The 23,056-nt window shown below is 48.7% G+C and overlaps 1 protein-coding gene across 1 annotated transcript in view; it reads left to right on the forward strand.

Annotated features, from left to right (window-relative positions):
- pou6f1 (POU class 6 homeobox 1) overlaps positions 1-23,056 on the forward strand; it is a 161,313-nt gene that overhangs the window by 107,246 nt on the left and 31,011 nt on the right. The window contains exons 5-6 of the mRNA XM_078200995.1: positions 14,691-14,863; positions 22,028-22,141. Of these exons, the coding sequence (XP_078057121.1) occupies positions 14,691-14,863; positions 22,028-22,141 (287 nt within the window). The remainder of the gene's footprint in view (positions 1-14,690; positions 14,864-22,027; positions 22,142-23,056) is intronic.

Raw genomic sequence — 23,056 nt, forward strand, 5'->3', positions numbered from 1 at the left:
CTCACTCCCACAGGGAGTGGTGAGAATGTGTAACTCACTCACATGGGGAGAGTGGGGTGTATGTGGAACTCACTCCCACAGGGAGCGTGGGGAGAATGTGGAACTCATTCCCACAGGGAGAGTGGTGAGAATGTGGAACTCACTCCTATAGGAACAGTGGTGAGAATGTGGAACTCGCTCCCACAGGGAGTATGGTGGGAATGTGGAACTCAGTCCCACAGGGAGAGTGGTGAGAATGTGGAACTCACTCCCACAGGGAGTATGGTGGGAATGTGGAACTCAGTCCCACAGGGAGAGTGGTGAGAATGTGGAACTCACTCCCACAGGGAGTATGGTGGGAATGTGGATCTCACTCCCACAGGGAGAGTGGTGAGAATGTGGATCTCACTCCCACAGGGAGTGGTGAGAATGTGTAACTCACTCACACGGGGAGAGTGGGGTGTATGTGGAACTCACTCCCACAGGGAGCGTGGGGAGAATGTGGAACTCACTCCCACAGGGAGAGTGGTGAGAATGTGGAACTCACTCCCACAGTGAGGATGTTGGGAATGTGGGACTCACTCCCACAGGGAGACTGATGAGAATGTGGGTCTCACTCACACGGGGAGAATGTGGAACTCACTCCCACAGGGAGTGGTGAGAATGTGTAACTCACTCACACAGGGAGAGTCGGGTGTATGTGGGACTCGCTCCCACGGGGAGAGTGGTGAGAATGTGGATCTCACTCCCACAGGGAGAATGATGAGAATGTGGAACTCACTCCCACAGGGAGACTGATGAGAATGTGGGTCTCACTCACACGGGGAGAGTGAGGAGAATGTGGAACTCACTCCCACAGGGAGTGGGGAGAATGTGGAACTCACTCCCACAGTGAGTATGTTGGGAATGTGGATCTCACTACCACAGGGAGAATGATGAGAATGTGGAACTCACTCCCACAGGGAGAGTGGGGAGAATGTGGAACTCACTCCCATAGGAAGAGTGGTGAGAATGTGGAACTCACTCCCACAGGGAGAGTGGTGGGAATGTGGAACTCACTCCCACAGGGAGAGTGGCGGGAATGTGGAACTCGCTCCCACAGGGAGTATGGTGGGAATGTGGAACTCAGTCCCACAGGGAGAGTGGTGAGAATGTGGAACTCACTCCCACGGGGAGCGTGGGGAGAATGTGGAACTCGCTCCCACAGGGAGAGTGGTGGGAATGTGGAGCTCACTCCCACAGGGAGAGTGGTGAGAGTGTGGAGCTCACTCCCACAGGGAGAGTGGTGAGAATGTGGAACTCACTCCCACAGGGAGAGTGGTGAGAATGTGGAACTCACTCCCACAGGGAGAGTGGTGAGAGTGTGGAGCTCACTCCCACAGGGAGAGTGGGGAGAATGTGGAAGTCACTCCCACAGGGAGTGGGGAGAATGTGGAAGTCACTCCCACAGGGAGTGGGGAGAATGTGGAACTCACTCCCACAGGGAGAGTGGTGGGAATGTGTAAGTCACTCCCAGAGGGAGAGTGGGGAGAATGTGGAACTCAGTCCCTCAGGGAGAGTGGGGAGAGTGTGGAGCTCACTCCCACAGGGAGAGTGGGGAGAGCGTGGAGCTCACTCCCACAGGGAGAGTGGGGAGAGCGTGGAGCTTACTCCCACAGAGAGAGTGGGGAGAGCGTGGAGCTCACTCCCACAGGGAGAGTGGGGAGAGCGTGGAGCTCACTCCCACAGGGAGAGTCGGGAGAGCGTGGAGCTCACTCCCACAGGGAGAGTGGGGAGAATGTGGAACTCACTCCCACAGGGAGTGTGGGGAGAATGTGGAACTCACTCCCACAGGGAGAGTGGTGAGAATGTCGAACTCACTCCCACAGGGAGTGTGGGGAGAATGTGGAACTCACTCCCACAGGGAGCGTGGTGAGAATGTGGAACTCATTCCCACAGGGAGAGTGGTGAGAATGTGGAACTCACTCCCACAGGGAGCGTGGGGAGAATGTGGAACTCGCTCCCACAGGGAGAGTGGTGGGAATGTGGAACTCACTCCCACAGGGAGAGTGGTGAGAGTGTGGAGCTCACTCCCACAGGGAGAGTGGGGAGAGTGTGGAACTCGCTCCCACAGGGAGAGTGGTGGGAATGTGGAGCTCACTCCCACAGGGAGAGTGGGGAGAATGTGGAACTCACTCCCACAGGGAGACTGATGAGAATGTGGAACTCTGTCCCTCAGGGAGAGTGGGGAGAACGTGGAACTGACTCACACGGGGAGCGTGGGGAGAATGTGGAACTCACTCCCACAGGGAGAGTGGGGAGAATGTCGAACTCACTCCCATCGGAAGAGTGGTGAGAATGTGGAACTCACTCCCACAGGGAGAGTGGGGAGAATGTGGATCTCACTCCCACAGGAAGACTGATGAGAGTGTGGAACTCAGTCCCTCAGGGAGAGTGGGGAGAGTGTGGAGCTCACTCCCACAGGGAGAGTGGGGAGAGCGTGGAGCTCACTCCCACAGGGAGAGTGGGGAGAGCGTGGAGCTTACTCCCACAGAGAGAGTGGGGAGAGCGTGGAGCTCACTCCCACAGGGAGAGTGGGGAGAGCGTGGAGCTCACTCCCACAGGGAGAGTGGGGAGAGCGTGGAGCTCACTCCCACAGGGAGAGTGGGGAGAATGTGGAACTCACTCCCACAGGGAGTGTGGGGAGAATGTGGAACTCACTCCCACAGGGAGAGTGGTGAGAATGTCGAACTCACTCCCACAGGGAGTGTGGGGAGAATGTGGAACTCACTCCCACAGGGAGCGTGGTGAGAATGTGGAACTCATTCCCACAGGGAGAGTGGTGAGAATGTGGAACTCACTCCCACAGGGAGCGTGGGGAGAATGTGGAACTCGCTCCCACAGGGAGAGTGGTGGGAATGTGGAACTCACTCCCACAGGGAGAGTGGTGAGAGTGTGGAGCTCACTCCCACAGGGAGAGTGGGGAGAGTGTGGAACTCGCTCCCACAGGGAGAGTGGTGGGAATGTGGAGCTCACTCCCACAGGGAGAGTGGGGAGAGTGTGGAACTCACTCCCACAGGGAGAGTGGTGGGAATGTGTAAGTCACTCCCAGAGGGAGAGTGGGGAGAATGTGGAACTTACTCCCACAGGGAGACTGATGAGAATGTGGAACTCTGTCCCTCAGGGAGAGTGGGGAGAACGTGGAACTGACTCACACGGGGAGCGTGGGGAGAATGTGGAACTCACTCCCACAGGGAGAGTGGGGAGAATGTGGAACTCACTCCCATCGGAAGAGTGGTGAGAATGTGGAACTCACTCCCACAGGGAGAGTGGTGAGAATGTGGATCTCACTCCCACAGGGAGTGGTGAGAATGTGTAACTCACTCACACGGGCAGAGTGGGGTGTATGTGGAACTCACTCCCACAGGGAGAGTGGTGGGAATGTGGAACTCACTCCCACAGGGAGAGTGGCGGGAATGTGGAACTCGCTCCCACAGGGAGTATGGTGGGAATGTGGAACTCAGTCCCACAGGGAGAGTGGTGAGAATGTGGAACTCACTCCCACAGGGAGCGTGGGGAGAATGTGGAACTCGCTCCCACAGGGAGAGTGGTGGGAATGTGAAACTCACTCCCACAGGGAGAGTGGTGAGAGTGTGGAACTCATTCCCACAGGGAGAGTGACGAGAATGTGGAACTCACTCCCATAGGGAGTGGGGAGAATGTGGAACTCACTCCCACGGGGAGTATGGTGGGAATGTGGAACTCACTCCCATAGGAACAGTGGTGAGAATGTGGAACTCACTCCCACAGGGACTGGTGAGAATGTGGAACTCGCTCCCACAGGGAGATTGGGGAGAATGTGAAACTCAGTCCCACAGGGAATGGTGAGAATGTGGAACTCGCTCCCACAGGGAATGGTGAGAATGTGGAACTCACTGCCACAGGGAATATGGTGGGAATGTGGAACTCACTCCCACAGGGAGAGTGGTGAGAATGTGGAACTCACTCCCACAGGGAGAGTGGTGAGAATGTGGAACTCGCTCCCACAGGGAGAGTGGTGAGAATGTGGAACTCGCTCCCACAGGGAGAGTGGTGAGAATGTGGAACTCGCTCCCACAGGGAGAGTGGTGAGAATGTGGAACTCGCTCCCACAGGGAGAGTGGTGAGAATGTGGAACTCGCTCCCACAGGGAGAGTGGTGAGAATGTGGAACTCGCTCCCACAGGGACTGGTGAGAATGTGGAACTCTCTCCCACAGGGAGAGTGGTGAGAGTGTGGAACTCTCTCCCACAGGGAGAGTGGGGAGAGTGTGGAACTCTCTCCCACAGGGAGAGTGGTGAGAATGTGGAATGCGCCCCCACAGGGAATATGTTGGAAATGTGGAACTCACTCCCACAGTAAGTGGTGAGAATGTGGAAGTCGCTCCCACAGGGAATGTTGAGAATGTGGAAATCTCTCCCACAGGGAATGGTGAGAATGAGGAACTCGCTCCCACAGGGAGAGTGGGGAGAATGTGGAACTCACTCCCCACAGGGAGAGTGTGGAACTTAGTCCCACAGGGAGAATGGGGAGAATGTGGATCTCATTCCCACAGGGAGACTGATGAGAATGTGGAACTCACTCCCACAGGGAGTGGGGAGAATGTATGACTCATTCCCACAGGGACATCGGGGAGAATGTGGAACTAGCTCCCACGGGGAGACTGATGAGAATGTGGAACTCAGTCCCTCAAGGAGAGTGGGGAGAATGTGGAACTCACTCCCACAGGGAGCGTGGGGAGAATGCGGAACTCACTCCCACAGGGAGACTGATGAGAATGTGGAACTCACTCACACGGGGAGAGTGGGGAGAATGTGGAACTCACTCCCACAGGGAGAGTGGTGAGAATGTGGGACTCACTCCCACAGGGAGAGTGGTGAGAATGTGGATCTCACACCCACAGGGAGAATGATGAGAATGTGGAAGTCAGTCCCACGGAGAGTGGTGAGAATGTGTAACTCACTCCCACAGGGAGAGTGGTGAGAATGTGGAACTCACTGCCACAGGGAGAGTGGTGAGAATGTGGAATGCGCTCCCACAGGGAGTGGTGAGAATGTGGGACTGACTCCCACACTGGGTGGTGACATTGTGGATCTCACTTCCACAGCGAGAGTGGGGTGTATGTGGAACTCTCTCACACAGGAACTGTGGTGACAATGTGGAACTCACTCCCACAGGGAGAGTGGTGGGAATGTGGAACTCACTCCCACAGGGAGAGTGGGGAGAGTGTGGAACTCATTCCCACAGGGAGAGTGGGGAGAGTGTGGAACTCATTCCCACAGCGAGAGTGGGGTGTATGTGGAACTCTCTCACACAGGAACTGTGGTGACAATGTGGAACTCACTCCCACAGGGAGAGTGGTGGGAATGTGGAACTCACTCCCACAGGGAGAGTGGGGAGAATGTGGAACTCACTCCCACAGGGAGAGTGGGGCGAGTGTGGAACTCATTCCCACAGGGAGAGTGGGGAGAGTGTGGAACTCATTCCCACAGCGAGAGTGGGGTGTATGTGGAACTCTCTCACACAGGAACTGTGGTGACAATGTGGAACTCACTCCCACAGGGAGAGTGGTGGGAATGTGGAACTCACTCCCACAGGGAGAGTGGGGAGAGTGTGGAACTCATTCCCACAGGGAGAGTGGGGAGAGTGTGGAACTCATTCCCACAGCGAGAGTGGGGTGTATGTGGAACTCTCTCACACAGGAACTGTGGTGACAATGTGGAACTCACTCCCACAGGGAGAGTGGTGGGAATGTGGAACTCACTCCCACAGGGAGAGTGGGGAGAATGTGGAACTCACTCCCACAGGGAGAGTGGGGCGAGTGTGGAACTCATTCCCACAGGGAGAGTGGGGAGAGTGTGGAACTCATTCCCACAGCGAGAGTGGGGTGTATGTGGAACTCTCTCACACAGGAACTGTGGTGACAATGTGGAACTCACTCCCACAGGGAGAGTGGTGGGAATGTGGAACTCACTCCCACAGGGAGAGTGGGGAGAGTGTGGAACTCATTCCCACAGGGAGAGTGGGGAGAATGTGGAACTCATTCCCACAGGGAGAGTGGTGAGAATGTTGAACTCACTCCCACAGCGAGATTGGGGAGAATGTGGAACTCGCTCCCACGGGGAGTGTGGGGGGAATGTGGAACTGACTCCCACAGGGAGAGTGGCGAGAGTGTGGAACTCTCTCCCACTGGGAGAGTGGTGAGAATGTGGAATGCGCTCCCACAGGGAGTATGTTGGAAATGTGGAACTCACTCCCACAGGGAGTGGTGAGAATGTGGAACTCACTCCCACAAAGAATGGTGAGAATGTGGAACTCACTCCCACAGGGAGGATGTTGGGAATGTGGAACTCTCTCCCACAGGGAATGGTGAGAATGTGGAACTCACTCCCACAGGGAGAGTGGCGAGCGTGTGGAACTCTCTCCCACAGGGAGAGTGGGGAGAATGTGGGACTCACTCCCACAGGGAGAGTGGGGTGTATGTGGAACTCACCCCCGAGGGCGCGTGGGGAGAATGTGGAACTCACTCCCACAGGGAGAGTGGTGAGAATGTGGGACTCACTCCCACTGGGAGAGTGGCGAGAGTGTGGAACTCTCTCCCACAGGGAATGGTGAGAATGTGGAACTCACTCCCACAGGGAGAGTGGTGAGAATGTGCAACTCACTCCTACAGGCAGAGTGGGGAGAATGTGGAACTCACTCCCACAGGGAATATGGTGGGAATTTGGAACTCACTCCCAGCGGAACAGTGGTGAGAATGTGGAACTCTCTCCCACAGGGAGCGTGGAAAGAATGTGGAACTCACTCCCACAGCAGAGTTGTTGAAGTGAATGGCACAGATGGATTTAAACTGAAGCTAGACTGGTGTATGAGGGGGAACAGGCTGTCGGGTTCTACTGATAGATGTCGGTGATGAAGGATGAGAGGAGCGTGGTAAAAGTAGAACATAAATCTTGAGTGGCATGTATCTGTGCCATATGTCGGCCGGGATTCTCCCAGAAATATTGAAGTGCCGAATTCACGTAAAAACAGGAGTAACTCCCGCTGGATTTTTCAGCGTGATTTTCAAAATGAATCTCCCTCACTCTGTGCATTTCAGAGTGCCTCAGGGAGATTCACTCTGAAAATCAGTGGGATGGGCTTCTTCCCACTGGAGAGGCCGGCAGCACAGCGCTGAGGCAGCCACTGTGCATGCACCAATCCGTCAGAGCCGAGATCGGCGCATGTGCTGTGGCCCCTCACTGCCAGCCTCCTGATCGCTGGCTAGCACAGCAACCACCCCATCGCTGGCTTGCAGAGCCCCTCACCACTCGAATGCTGGCGTCCCGGACATCTCTGGGCCAGCCCCAATGTTCCCCACCCCGCCGACGGCCAGTCCTGATCAGCCCCTTCCCTCCTGCCACTGATCCCAAGTGTAGAGTGGCAGTGGGGCCCCACTTCCACCAATCTCCTCCAACAGGCCCTGCCCCTTCTGGCCCTGCCCCCTTGGCACTGCCCAATGCCCAGTGGGTGGTGCCAAGGTGCCCTTTGGGCATTGCCACTTTGCCCCTTCAGCAGTGCCAGGGTGACAATGCCCAGGGGGCAACCCGCCTTACCCCAGACCTCCTGGGGGGAGTGGGGCCTCAATGGCCTTTCTTCCGTCCAGCAGGGTCGGGCCACTAGCTCCCCATTAGTGGGGAGCTATTGTAAACTCCACTGGAGTGAACTGGAGACTTCAGTCCTGGGACGACTCATCGGATGCAGATTCAAATTTTAATATTTAAATCGGCGCGGAGCTGACGCCGCCGGAAATCCAGGCCCCGGAGATGCACGGAGGCCATAATGCCCAGTGGAGAGCCTGCTAAATGGCCTCCACTGATGTCTCCCGGCCCATTGCACTGCTCTAGCTGGGAGAACCGTCCCCTGTGAGCCATCTACTGACTCTGGAGGTGCAAAGACCTATGGGAGATATGCTTTATGAAGGCATCACGGCAGCTTCCGGGATATTTTGCACAGGCGTACATGAAAGCTTTCTGATGGTCACAGTGCAGCTGAACACGGATGGAATTTGATTGGCAACTACTGGGAGTTGATATGAGGGTGCCTTCTTTGTACCTTCTGGAATTCCAGCCACTGTAGCAGATATGAGAGCCCTTTGCTTCTCACGGACTTTATTAGTACCAGACTGGACGTAAGTCACAGTCTTGACAAACATGGCATCTGTCTCCTGGAAGATGCACTTATGCTGAGCAGAGTGTAAGATTTTGCAAATATCGCCAGCACATTCCTGGAAAGAACAAATTTCACTGACCTTGACAGTGGGCGCCCGCCTGACCCTCTTGGAAGGCTGTCAGCAAAAATCTCCTTCAAAAGTCTGATGCACTGCTGCTCAGTCATGTCAGAAGCTGATCCTCTGCCTGTGTGAACAGTGTTGAGGGCATTATCCACTTTGAACAGGAGCTCTGTCATCATCCCCTCTATCCTGTGGAGCAGCAGCTGGCTAAGGAGAAGGCAGCACTGTTGCTGCAGCTTCTGTTCATAAAGCTGATACTGGTCCATGGTCCACCCTATAACTGCAGAAGCTGCTCCCATATTGCAGTGAAAGGTGACAGCAGGGAAGTGTAGATCAAGTAAACAAGTCCAAGGTAGCAGAAATGTTGGCAATCACCTATAAAGGAAATCACCAGTGTTACCCAAACCATGGTGACAGATAAGGAAATTGTCCCTAGAAGGATTCAAAATTGATAAGGAGGAGGTATTGGATAAACTATTGGTACTGCAAGTTGACAAGCCACCGGGACCGGATGAGATGCACCCAAGGATATTGAAGGAAGTGAGAGTGGAAAATGCAGGGGCGCTGGCCATCATCCTCCAGTCTTCCCAACAGCAAGGAGATAATACTGAATTTATATAAGGCATTAGCTAGACCTCAGCTGGAATATTGTGTACAGTTCTGGCCGCCACACTATAGGAAGGATGTGAACACATTGGAGAGAGCGCAGAAGAGGTTTACAAGAATGGTTCCAGGGATGGGAAACTTCAGTTATGAGGAGAGATTGGAGAAGTTGGGACTGTTCTCCTTGGAGAGTAGAAGGCTAAGAGGAGATTTGATAGAGATGTTCAAAATCATGAGGAGATTGAACATAGGAGATGGGGAGAAATTGTTCCCACTCGTAAAAGGATCAAGAATGAGAGGGCGCAGTTTTAAAGTGATTTGCAAAAGAAGCCAATGTGATGTGAGAGAAACTTTTTCACACAGTGAGCGGTTTGGGTCTGGAATGCACTGCCAGGAAGTGTGGTAGAGGCAGGTTTAATCGAGGCATTCAAGAGGGCATTAGATGATTATTTGAATAGAAACAATGTGCAGGGTACGGGGATGTAAGAGGAATTTTCTGAGCTGTCCCACTGGGATGCGCTGTATTTAGTTGACCTCACTCAACCAATACAAAGACTACGAAAAGCAGTGTATAGTTAAAGAATGAAAAGGAATTTATTTGCTAATGCATGCATCAGGAGAGAGACATAGTCAATGAGGGTTGCCTGTCCTCTCTGAGCTAATACTGCAAGGTAAAATTATTATATCATTCTGAACATTTCAAAAAACCTGCCCAGCCTCGTCAATCAGACTGGAGGGTCCAATCACAATATTGCACATTATTACCTTAGCCAATAACGTTCCACCTGTCAACAGGAAGCATTAGCTCATTGCCCCTGTAGGTTCCTCCCCCGTTACCGAGGGAACCTAACCCACGTCGTTTCCGGTAACGAAGGCCACTGCTTGCCGCTGTGAATCTTAATTGGCAAAAGGAGTCATTCTTTGCCTGAATCTGGCCTCTCCTTATCAGATTGTGAGACTTCTCCAGCCTCGCTACCCATGAACGAATCCACTCCCTTGCAAACCAGGCATATTAAACTTGTTTTTGTATATCCAAAAACAGATCAGAGAAGCTGCCTTTCTGTGCTCCATTGTATTAAAAGAATTTGGTCTGTCTTCCACTGTGTTTCCCATCATGCTGCATTCAGAACGAAGTTGGCCAAGGCGCACAATACATATATATTGAAAATACAGTTTAAGCTTGTAATACTTGGTTAATTTGTGGTTATATAGTTTATAATACCGTTGCAATTTATAATACCTTTGCATATTTTGTTCCAGGCACATTGTGAATTCTCACTGTATATCAGGCACTTCATAATCACCTTACCCTAGTCTACTTATTATAGTAAAACTAAAATGAAGGGTCTTATACTAAGAATTCTATACTACCCCCATCAGGGGAAAAGGCAGGGAATGGCACTAAGTCATGATGCTCGTTTGGAGAGCACGATGGGCCAAACGGCCTCCTTCTGCGCCATAACAATTCTGTGATTCTGTGATTTGGAGATTCTTGAACTGTAACCTAAGTAGTGTCAGTGTAACTCTGTAGGCTAGGGAATCCATAATTTCAGAAGAAATATATCTGCCACTTCATCTGCTGTTTCGGCTCCATGTTGAAATGGATATAGGTCTTGGCATGCCATCTGTTTGATGGAGCCAGATGTGCTGCCATCTAGTTGCTCTGACGCAGATTTCCTGCAGTTGCCTGGGATGACTATGTTGAAAAGGTTCAGGGTCATTGTTCCCTCAATTGGTACAAATAGTTAGATATTGCTCGAGGACTACACCTCTCGGCCTTAGCTCGTAACATTGCACATCCTGGTGATAGCCTCCCAGTAAGTAACAAGCTGGCCAAAATAGAGCTCCCCTGTGAGTTCCAGGATTCTTTGTCTCTGGTGGAACATTAGATTCATGGCTAGATCCAGTGGGTCACCTCCAGTGCCAGCTGGCCAAGGTCTTCTTGCTGTTTCTCCCCCTCCCCAGTCATCAGAAATGTGGCTCGACATCCTAGAATTAGATTTCATCAAGCTTTAAACTTGTGCAGTTCTACTAAAGTGAATGGCTGGAATTGTACCGCCCCGCCTGCCACCGAATCGGAACAGACGAGGGGCGGACAATGGAAAGGTCCCTTGACCTCGGGCAGGATTTTATGGTTTTGGGAGGAGCAAGGCCATAAAATCCCGCCCTCTGATCCTACAATTACGAATGAGTCAGCTATCCTGGATGAGTACATGGGACTTAATTGGATGGAGGGTTATAAGTAGGCCTAGAAGGTAGGGATATGTTCAGCACAACTTGTGGGGCCGAAGGGCCTGTTTTGTGCTGTAGCTTTTCTATGTTTTTATAATTGACTTTTGACAATTTCACAAGTTAAGCCCCCAACTTATGCACTGAACTGTTGTGTTAAAAGTGATGGCAGGAAAATAATTTTCTGTACCGTGTTCCATGTAAAAGCTGCGTTAGGGCAAGTATAACGAAGTAGTTTCACATTTGTAACTTCCACTCTCAACTGTATTTTTTTGGTTTTTATGATGTTATGGCTCAGGTTAGAAACTCCAAAGTGTTTTATGGAGCCTGCTTGGATCATAAGTTTTGCCTCTTGAATTTGGCTTGGATAAGCATGATTTGTTCCACTTCAGGTATGAATCAAAAGACCCAGTAGGGAGCTTTTATCAAACAAAGTTTACTTAAGAATATAGTTAACATGCATAGTAAGAAAATCAGCAAGAACTTTATCAATTACATACAAGAAACAGAACAACCACCATAATGTATAACTCTTAACAAAGATAGCTAATATGTTCCAATCAAACTAAAACCCTTGTCACATACAAAACCCTTCAAACAGGTCCAACACAGCAAAGTCTACTGCTCACATGATAAGGGAATTTGAGTCCTTTGGTTGAAGTCTGCCGTTCTCTGGATTCACTCAGAACAGTTTGAAGACAAGACAGCTTCCCAAAACCCCAGAGAGATTCTGGTCCAGCCACCAACAACAGCAGATTTTCACCCTTCAGGAAAACAAGATCTTGTTTTCAGCGAACCAACAGAATTTTCAAAAAACAAGGAGAGAGGGAAAACACTTCTTTTCAGCTTGCTGTCCCTTCTAAAACTGAAACTGAAAATGAACTCCTGTCACCTGATCTGCCCACAGTTTTTTCCTCCTCCCAACAATGACATCACCTAGGCTGTGAGCATGAATAGAAAAAACTCTTAAAGGTACACTAACATCACAATTAAGATTGATAATTTCAACTTTAGAAGGAACCAAAATTGAACACAAACATTTCACCTCAGAAACTGGGCATTTCTTTTTTGAAACTGTAAAAAGAGTTCATTGGGCCAATGGAAGGATGCATCGGATGGCACAGTAGTTAGCACTGCTGCCCCTCAGCGCCAGGGACCCGGGTTCAATTCCCGACTTGGGTCACTGCCCGTGAGGAGTAACTACTTCTTGCAGAGGGGGGTGAATTTGTGGAACTCGTTGCCCCATAGCGGGGTGGACTCTGAATTGTTGAATGGTTTCAAGAAGGAGATAGATATATTTCTAATAGAAAAAAGGGAAAGAGAGATACAGGGAACAGGTAGGGAGGTGGATTTGAGAGCAGGGAGAGATCAGCCATGATCTGATTGAATGGTGGAGCAGGCTCAAAGGGCTGAATTTGCCCACCTCTGCTCCTAATTCCTGTGTTCCTATGTCTGCATGGGTTTCCTCCGGGTGTTCTAGTTTCCTCCCACAGTCCGAAAGACGTGCTAGTTAGATGCATTGGCCGTGCTAAATTCTCCCTCAGTGTACCCGAACAGGAGTGTGGCGACTGGGGGATTTTCACAGTAACTTCATTGCAGTGTTAATGTAAGCCTACTTGTGACTAATAAATAAATACACTTATAAAACTTAAATTCTGCATCTGGACCAATTTTTCCAAATCCTTCTCTGCCAGTGTCATGATCTGTCGTATATTCATCACGTACCTGACACCAGATTTTCCTCGCCCAAGCTGCCTGCATTCTTTGAAGGCAGTACTTCAATCTGTTCTGATGATTCAATCATCCAAGTGTATTCCATTAATAAATCTCACGCATTGTTCAGCATCATTACATGTGTAATCTTCCACAAAACAGAACCCACACAAAGTTTTCTTGATTTTGTCCAAACTCAATTCTGTTTGCGGCAGAAAAAGGCCCTTAACGAATAGGGTGTAAAAATGTGGCTTTTAAGCTCTCTAACCCATGAACCTTGTGTTGTTTAAATAAACACGGAATATGTGTGCTTAACTTGGACTAACAAGCCTGCGGAACATATTTGAATGTCTGGCATCATATCAGCAAAGTAACCCAGTTCAGAGTCACTGTCTGGCCTTTTCTTCAGATTTATGGAACTTGTCAAAAAGAAAATCTAGATCACATAACAGCATCATTTTGAATGGTAAACCTCTCTACCACACTGTCATTTGAAGCAATACCAGTTATCTATGATGTCACAATAACTATCTATGTCAGAGTTTCCCAAACTATTCCAGCCATGAGAAACATTTTCTTTATAGTGAAGAATTAAACCACAAATAAAATTATTCTTGCACATTCGGTACAAACCCATCTGGATCACTAATGTCCTTTAGGGAAGGAAATCTGCCGTCCTTACCTGGTCTGGCCTACATGTGACTCCAGAGCCACAGCAATGTGGTTGACTCTCAACTGCCCTCGGGCAACTAGGGATGGGCAATAAATGCTGTCCCAGCCAGCGACGCCCATGTCCCACAAATGAATTTAAAAAAGCATACAAAACCAAACTTCCGAGTTGTTTCTAAGTCTCATATCTACACATTTACTATAATATGAAAGTTATTTTATTCAAGAAATACTTACCAGTCTTTCCTTTCTGTTATTTTTAATGGGAGCCACACACACACACAACCTCACACACACACTCACCTGCACGCTCCCTCACTCTCCCTCAGCCAATCTCACCCTCACTCAACCTCGGCCCTGGCTCTTCTTGGGACCCACAGCTCTACGGACAGCAGAATGCCTGCAGAGGGTATAGGCACCCCTGACCCATGTACATAATGGCTCCAGCAGCATTTGATAGTCGGAGTTCCACTGCACTTGCAAGTTATCCATCTCAACGCCACTGTGCATTTTTTCTGGGATCTTCCGATCCCAGCTTTCAGATAAATGCAGTTATTCGGGAACTCTATTTATGCGTTACAAAGTCAGGGAAAGACAGGACATGCTTCCTTTTTATGGAACTAGCAACTGTATGGTAAGTTTAAAGTTGCAGTTTGAATGTTAGTGAATGTGTAGGGTGGGTAGTAGGGGTAATCAGGTTTGTGTGGCCGGGATTGGGGCAGGGCTGGGCAGTAGTTGAGGGGTCAGATGGGTAATCAGGTTGGAAATGCAGTTGGGGATAGTCGAGATGGGTAATTGGATGGGATTTGGTGGTCGGTTGTATTCACCTAGGAGTGAGACTAGGTTTTAAACTATCTGATTAACTATTCAGGGAAGTACTGTGGAGGGCAATGGGTAACAAGGGAGTTGCCCATTGGAAGTTTAAACTTGAGGGGCAATTCCCACATAGGTTGATGACACATTAGGAGTTCCGCAGGGTCCTGATGCGCAGCTCAGAATTATATCTGGCCTGTGACGATCCAGAGACTGGAACATTTAGCCCATGTACTAAGAAGGAATCAATGGAGAATGTACTTTATTGGCTGAAGTTGTTGTAAATCCAAGAGTGAGAAGTTTCTCTGTTATCTGTAACAGAATAATTTGGGATTTTAAAAAAATTGTGCCCGATTCTGACCACTGGTTTTTTTTTTGTCCTAATTGTCTTTCAGCTGCACCAGTGTTGAATCCTGCACTCCAGCCTACACAGCTTCAACAGGCCTTACAAGCTCAGCCTACTGTACAATCCCTTCCTATGTCGCCTGTACCTCTGAAACAGCCGGAACCACAAACCCAGGTCACTTCCATTCACACAGCACAAGGCCTGACTTTAAACCCCACGATAGTGAGTTATTCCAGTGTTTACTGCCTCATGTTAGATGTGGAGAGTGACCAATGGTAATGGAATCATTAAGTAGTTTTTACTGCAGTGTATCGTGATAATTGCCTTATTATGAATTCTAAGGTAGATTTTTTTCTTGTTTAGTTATTCACTTGTACATGTTAATACAATTTTAAAGTGCTTGATTGATATATTCTTACCTTTATGATTATAATTAAAATATTGATAATTTTTTTGTACAAAATCATATGTTGACTGTTTTGAGGTTGAGGCTTTGGCTTAATTTGCAGTATTTTTAGTATTGTGGATGGCAGTGACATGTCTATAAATCTATTTTTACCTTTGTGCTTCCTGAATGATTGTAGCAGAGCTAACTGCTATTTTGCTAAAATGCTGTTCTGAAATTCAATGGAACAGAAGGACCAGTAAGAATGTTTTACATCACTAAAGGAATATATGGAGGAGACAGCTCATTACCACGAGGGCAGCCTTTTCAAAGGAGTGACCACTTAACCCAGGAAGTGAAATCGCTGATAGTTCCTTATTGTAACTTGGATGTCATAACTCGCTCGTAGATTCTGAAGCAGAGAAAATGAAGGTGAGGCACTCATGGAAGAACTCAAAGGAAACCCTCCCCAGAGTGTTCTTACATTTTACAAAGCAGAGGCTGACTGATGGGACAATGCATTGCCCTGCTCTGTGTCGGCAATTCACATGCTTGCAATTACAATTGGAAATTAGTTCAATTGGTTTGGAGTTCTGTTTCCCATCCATTAGCGGCGGGGGACACAGGAAGCCATGCACCCAATCTAAAGCTTGAGTGGGAGCCATTGCTGTGGTTGCAATTTGTCTCCACAACAGAAGGAGAAGCTGAGCAGTGGGTAAGGTGGGGCCCTGTGCCAAGGTCTTTTTTCTGATACCTCATTTAAGGTGCTGCTGGAGGGAGTGACATCATTAAGAAATGACCTATTCCTAGCCAGAGACATGGTAAGGCCTGCAAAGTAGGCCAAGAAGCCATGACTGGATATGGCTCGTGAGGTCAACAGCAGAGGGATGAGGAGGAGCTGGTTTCAGTGCAGGTAACGTTTCAATGACCTGCTTGGGTCTGGTAATGTGAGTCCAAAGAGAGATGCAGATGTCACACCTCCTGGTCAGCAGTCACCAGAATGCAAAAGAGGAGAACATCTGAGGGAGTATAGAGTTGTGTTGACCATAGGAGAGAAGTGTATGCAGCAGCATTGATGACCCATAAGCTTAGTTCATAGCCTGAGCACTATTCAACAGGAGACTACAATACCTTATGTGAATGAAAAGCTACAAGTAATGAGGCATTGTCGTCGTGACACTTTTCTTCATCTCACAGGAAGGGTTAGCAAAACGAAGGAGTGTGTTGGGAAAGAGTGTGTCAGGTGGAGACTCTAGATCCTTCCAGTGTTTTTCCATTGGAAGAACTGCTGATGTTCATTCTTAACAAATGCTTGCTCTTACTTAGATTAAAGTTTAGAGTTTATTTATTAATGCTACAAGTAGGCTTACACTAACATTGCAATGAAGTTACTGTGAAACCCCTAGTCGCCACATTCCTGTTCGGGTACACTGAGGGAGAATTTAACACGGCCAATCCACCTAACCAGCACGTCTTTCGGACTGTGGGAGGAAACCGGAGCACCCGGAGGAAACCCACGCAGACATGGGGAGAAGGTGCAAACTTCACACAGACAGTGACCCAAGCTGGGAATTGAACCCGGGTCCCTGGCGCTGTGAGGCAGCAGTGCTAACCACTGTGCCACCATGCCCGCCCTCAATGGAGAATCTCCTCTCCAAGTATCCTGCAGACGGAGTCTTGCTCAGTGAAATATATTGGGATCAGAGTGGCCCTAGTGTGCCTGCCATCTTGATATACGCTGTGCTTCCTGAGTGTACCATGGCTACGTTCCGGCAAAGCATGGGGACCGCTCTCCAATTCTCCTCCAACCTGCTTCTTGTTTTCCTCCTCTGCTTCCTTCCTCTCTGAGAAGCTGTGCCATTCCAGTACTTCTCTTTCTTCAAGATTGACATCGTTCAAAAGAGTTATATTTTAGAAAGTACAGCAGACTATCACAATGCGCAAGATCCTGGAGGTGCAACACTGGAGGGTGCCACCCAACCAGTCAAGGGACTTGGCACCTGACCCTCATCTTCAGGAAACCAGTGGCCTGCTCATTGATGACCCTTATGCTCAGGTGTCAACCCTTAGTGTGTCATAAGCCATCTCTTCAAGGGATAAGCTTAATTCCTATTCTACCGATTTCCGAGTATTCTGTGAAAAGCTGCTGGAGGTTAAAGGTGTCATGGTAGCTTCCAAGATAGTGCACACACACACCTGTATAAAGCACTTGCTGTGCTTGTATACTGGCTGAATGTTTAAGGAGTGGAATCCCTTCCTGTTGAGGAATTTCCCTGGCTGGTCAGTCATGGGTGCACCTGAGGAATTCAGCAAATCCCTTTAAGCTTGAGTGCCATTATCCACCTTCCCTCTCGAATATAGTATCCATTACCTCCATGATGCAATGATGTAGTGCTCCCTGTGAAATGCCACCAATGTCTGCTACCACTCCTTGGAAGAAACCAGTTGCAAAAGAAAGTGTAAAGCCATTGTAACTTTTACAGCTACAGAACAGTCTGACCATGGCTCCTGCCAAACCATAGAACCCTCAACGAGGCGTACAAGTGAAATGACTGTCCTCTGAGACAGCCGCAGCCTTCGATGGTATTGATGACAGGGACGTACTCGAAAGGCCCAGTAGCTTTTCCTTTGTAATCTTTCTGCCCCTCATTCCTCACCTCTGTGCCTCTGTTCCCGAGGGGTCTGCTTCTCTTCCTGGAGATACTTCTCCTTATTGCTAGTCAGTTCTATCACTGAGTAGTTTATTCTCATTTCCTGTTAAGTCCTTCCTTTCAGTTGGAATATAGAGTCTTCCCAAAGCCTCTCTCATGAACCCATGGAGTCTGTATGCAGAAGAACCTGCCCACCCCCCCAAAGCTGCTTTCCCAAATGCACTTGCCCAGAGTGGAGAGATATTACAGTTAATTCTGCAGACACTGCACACCATGATAGCTGTGAATGAAGGCCTCCCCTCTTCTTGCTGCTGTCGCATTGTTTTGATTCATTCCCTGCTATGGTTGAGTCTCTGTGTTATAAAGAAAATTTCAAGCTGGTCCTTAATGAGCTGACAACAAGCTCATTAAGAGCCTTAACGAGCTATTTGTTAATTTTAGATGGGTTATTCTTCCCACACTGAAATTTCAATAAAAGTTCTGCCCATGGAATCAGAGAAGCTCCTGGTGCGTGAATATGACGAGAGAGCAATTGTGTACATTCATGTTGGGAACACAATTAGTACCTCTACCCCTAAAATTGCTTGTGCTTTAATTGTTGCCCATGTTGCTTCATTGACCCAACGCCAAACCTTTTTTGCTTCCTACCCCGCTGTGCGTCTGAAAGCAGCTTGGAAGCAAAAAGAGATGCACACCCCTTCAGGGAGCTAGCTACCTCACTAAAGGCTTGACAATAAAGGGAACTCTGCCCTAGAATGAACTCATTCAAGCATCGAGTTATTTATCCCAAATTGGAGTTAAAACACTGGAATTCATCCTGTGAATGCAAAGAGCAGTCTGTACGACTCACAACTGCCATACAGCACCAAGTCTTAGATGACAGGATACATTGGAAAATGAGGAGTTGCAACCTGAGGAGAGGACACTCAAAGAGGTTGAAAGCCACAAGAGGGAAACCATTAAGATCTGTTGCAGCAGTGTAGCACAAGTATAGTATGTCTGAAGGCGATGTGGACTGCAGGAAGGACCAGTGTTTCTGGAGGCTGTGCCACACTAGAACACAGTCAATAATCTGTGTTGTCTCAAAGAACAAAGAGCAAAGAAAATTACAGCACAGGAACAGGCCCTTCGGCCCTCCAAGCCTGTACCGACCATGCTGCCTGACTGAACTAAAACCCCCTACCCTTCCGAGGACCACATCCCTCTATTCCCATCCTATTCATGGATTTGTCAAGACGCCCCTTAAAAGTCACTATCGTATCCGCTTCCACTACCTCCCCCGGCAACGAGTTCCAGGCACCCATTGCTCTCCGTGTAAAAAAATCTGCCTCGTACCTGCCTTTAAACCTTGCCCCTCGCACCTTAAACCTGTGCCCCCTAGTCATTGACTCTTCCACCCTGGGGAAAAGCTTCTGACTATCCACTCTGTCCATGCCTCTCATAATCTTGTAGACCTGGAATGTATTAAAAAAACACATATGGCACTACAATGGGATTGAATAGATTAATTTTAAAACTCACTGGACAAGATTGTCTTGGAAAACGGCAAAAGTCAATAGCGGGTGGAAAAGCTGTGTTGAGCCTGCCATTGGCAAAAGCGGATTTTCCCATCATATAATGTAGCACTTGGTGCCAAAAGATTTCATCCACAGGTACAAGGGGAAGCATCCTCTCAGCATCTACCCTGTCGGGGAAGCATCCTCTCAGCATCTACCCATTCGGGGAAGCATCCTCTCAGCATCTACCCTGTCAAACCCCCTAAGAATCCCATGGCCCATAACCTCCTGGCTCCCCAGCATTGCATTTGGAGGGTACCCCAGTGATGCACTGGAGAATCCCTCCAGGAAGTTTCCACATCAGGTAATTGTCCAGAAGTGTTAACTTCCTCGAGACAATTGAGCGGTGCTGGGAATGGTTTAAATCGCTAACTTTGGATGGTTCTGCCAGTTTTCCCCTGAGAGTTACTCTGAAAGAGTTCGAAGGAAAGGATTCACTTCTAATTCCAGAATAACTGTTTAAACACCCAGAGCCAGACTTGACCAGGTCTTCCCCCGGCCCCCAAAAGCACACACCTGCAGGATGTGTTTGGTGCGGTCGCAGACTGGCTGAACATTCAGTGGAAGCCCTTGCAGTTCACATAGTTCAGTACTTGATGCCCCGAAGATCTGAGTGTTACATGAGTACAGGTGATGGTACCCTGCACCTACGGAGAAGGGGAGATTTGCCCAAAGCTCTTGCATCCTGGTTTGCCTGATCCCATTCAAAATGGATGAAGCTGTCTGCCCTCTCGAAAATAGCGTCCATCACCTCCTGGATGCACTTGTGCGTGTAGGCTTGCAAAAACCTGCAGAGGTCACCTGTGGAAAGAGTCGCGTACAAATTGAGCGTTGCTGTAACTTTCAGTGACGTGGGCAGTGGATGCCCTCCAAGTCCCCGTGGTGCTAAATCCTGCAGAGGGTGGCGGAGGTGACCAACCAATTCCTTGGACACGATTAGCATTCAGCAACACTGGTTCCTGGACATCTGCAGGCATGTTAGACCCCGGGTGACAGCTCTCTGGGGTTCACTCTCTATGTGCAGAGCAGGCCCTGCTACCTCTTCCTCTTTACGGTTCTGCTCCTGCCTTTGGTGAGCCAGGCACCCCCATTGCTGCCTTCTTCTTCCCTCCTGCCTATGAGCAAGAAGAATGACAGTGAGATCACCAGGCTCTAGGTTTTGCTCACTGCAGTATCAAAGAGAGAGATTTATCAGCATTAGTCTCCGAAGGACCACTCTGCGTCCACCCCAGTATCCCCAAGTCAGACCCTGGTATCCCTGAGTCAACCCCTTGAGTCTGTGGAGTCTGTAGGTGAGTGCTGTGCTCACCTTCAAACCCCCTCTTGGAGGTCTGCTCACCAGGCGTATGCCCTTTGAAGCCAATTGTGTGTTGCACTGTGGGGACGGGTATGACTACCATGTATGGGCCCTATAATGAGATGCAAATGTATTGCAATGATGTTCCTGACATTGCACTGTGGGAAACGCAGCCCGCCACTGAAGGCGGGAGGGGATGATTGCGGCCAGCTATCATACCAACATAAAACCTGACTTCGAATTTCTGCCGATATTTTCCGTTCCCGTCACCAAACTCATCCGACACGATTGGGAGCAGAAAGTCCCAGCCAATGTTACTTTCCAGCATCTTCCAGTCAATACCATTGGAGCCAAGAACCATTCAGCATCTGTTGAGACAGATCCAATCTTTGGACATCTGTGGTTGTCTGGGGGTACAATTAAGGTGCCATCAATTACATCCACATTTCCACTTGTGTACCTGCAGGGAATGCACTTCATGGAAAGCTCCATGAATGTGCTGATGGGATGAAACTAAAAGCACTGAATTATAGGTGAACATTTTCCAGCTGTTCCTGTTGGTGGGATCTTTTGATCCCGTTGATGGTGACCCCTCGCCGTACGTTCCCTGGCGGCGGAGCACGCAAATAATGGGAAAACCTGTTGACAGCAGCAGGACTGGAAAATCCGCCACCAGCCAATGGCGGGCCACTGTCGCAAATCATTCCACCAGGTGGGGGAAGCTGGGGGGGGGGCAGGGTTAGGAGTGAAATTCCCACCTGTAGAGGTTAATGCTCATGCAGGGGGCTACACATGACCAATAGAACGTGATGTGATCAATCTTTCTCCAATCCTTCCACAAAAAGTAAAATGCAACTTTGGCTGTTGGATGTGTAATGGCACCAATTCACATGGCAGAAACATGCCCTTCAAAGAACAATCCCAACATTTGAACCACTCAAAGGGTGTGTCATTGTACGCTTCAGAGAGAACTGACAGAAGAATCATCGTTAGTTGCATATTGCACAAAAAAGATGGTCAGCGAATGCCCAAAGCAGGAATGATGCGCCCAGCAATCATCAAGAAATCTTCCTCTTCAGACCTGCACAGGATCTTTATGGCAGTCAAAAGCACAGAACCAAGAGCAATATAAATGCGTATTTCCTTAAGTTAACTTGATGTTCTCCATGAGGGCATAATATGATATGCTGCTGTGCTCTCTCCTTGTGCTAGAAGTATTAGTATAATAGGATTTGTCTTACATATTGCGACTAAATGAGGGCCCTGGTGGAAAGAGTAGAAAGAGGGTTATTGCAAGATCTCCTTGTTACCTTCTTATGATTATAAATGCTGGGAATACATAGCAGGTCCATCAGCATCTGAAAGGGGAAAGGATAAATTAAGAATTTAAAGTTGATTGCTGTGAAATTTTGCGCGTACCCTGCGTATTTTGATTCCACTGATGGTATTGTCACTGTTTTTCATATTAGGACAATTGTTTTTTCTCCTCCCTTATAGCTTAGCAGTCAAACTTCACTTGTGGGATCTTTGACGGCTACTCCAGTTATTGCAAATGCTGTGCCCAGCTTCCAGGGAATTACGAGTCAGATCATAACTAATGCACAAGGACAGGTAAGTTACTCCGGGTCTGAAACGTATTAAATTTACATACTAATAAACATGTATTTATTGCATAGGAAAGTTAAACATAACATCTTAATGTTCTGACCATTTTTTTGTTTAATCTCAGTAAACATTACTGGCAGTAAAAGTCACCTGTGCTCAGGAAACTGTACAACCTGTTGAGAGGCTGAGACCACATAACAACATAAAAACAAAAATATTACTCAGGCTAGAAGACTCACAAGTACAAGCTTATTGTGAATGGTAATGAGGCAGCTGTATATCATTTTATCTTGCAATACACACTTGGAATACTGTGTACAGTTCTGGTCACCCTATTATAGAAAGGATATTATTAAACTAGAAAGAGTGCAGAAAAGATTTACTAGGATGCTGCCGGGACTTGATGGATTGAGTTATAAGGAGAGGCTGGATAGACTGGGACTTTTTTCTCTGGAGCGTAGGAGGCTGAGGGGTGATCTTATAGAGGTCTATAAAATAATGAGGGGCACAGATCTACTAGATAGTCAATATCTTTTCGCAAAGGTAGGGGAGTCTAAAACTAGGGGGCATAGGTTTAAGGTGAGAGGGGGGAGATACAAAAGTGTCCAGAGGGGCAACTGTTTCACACAGAGGGTGGTGAGCATCTGGAACGAGGTGCCAGAGGTAGTAGTGGAGGCGGGTACAATTTTGTCTTTTAAAAAGTGTTTAGACAGTTACATGGGTAAGATGGGTATCGAGGGATATTGGCCAAATGCGGGCAATTGGGACTAGCTTAGGGGTTTAAAAAAGGGGACAGTATGGACAACAAAGAACAAACAAAGAACAATACAACACAGGAACAGGCCCTTCGGCCCTCCAAGCCCGCGCCGCTCCCCGGTCCAGGATTGAATCCTGAATCCAGGATCCCCGCCCAATTTTCCA

This window comes from Mustelus asterias, chromosome X (genome assembly GCF_964213995.1).
Source record: "Mustelus asterias chromosome X, sMusAst1.hap1.1, whole genome shotgun sequence".
Taxonomy (NCBI): domain Eukaryota; kingdom Metazoa; phylum Chordata; class Chondrichthyes; order Carcharhiniformes; family Triakidae; genus Mustelus; species Mustelus asterias.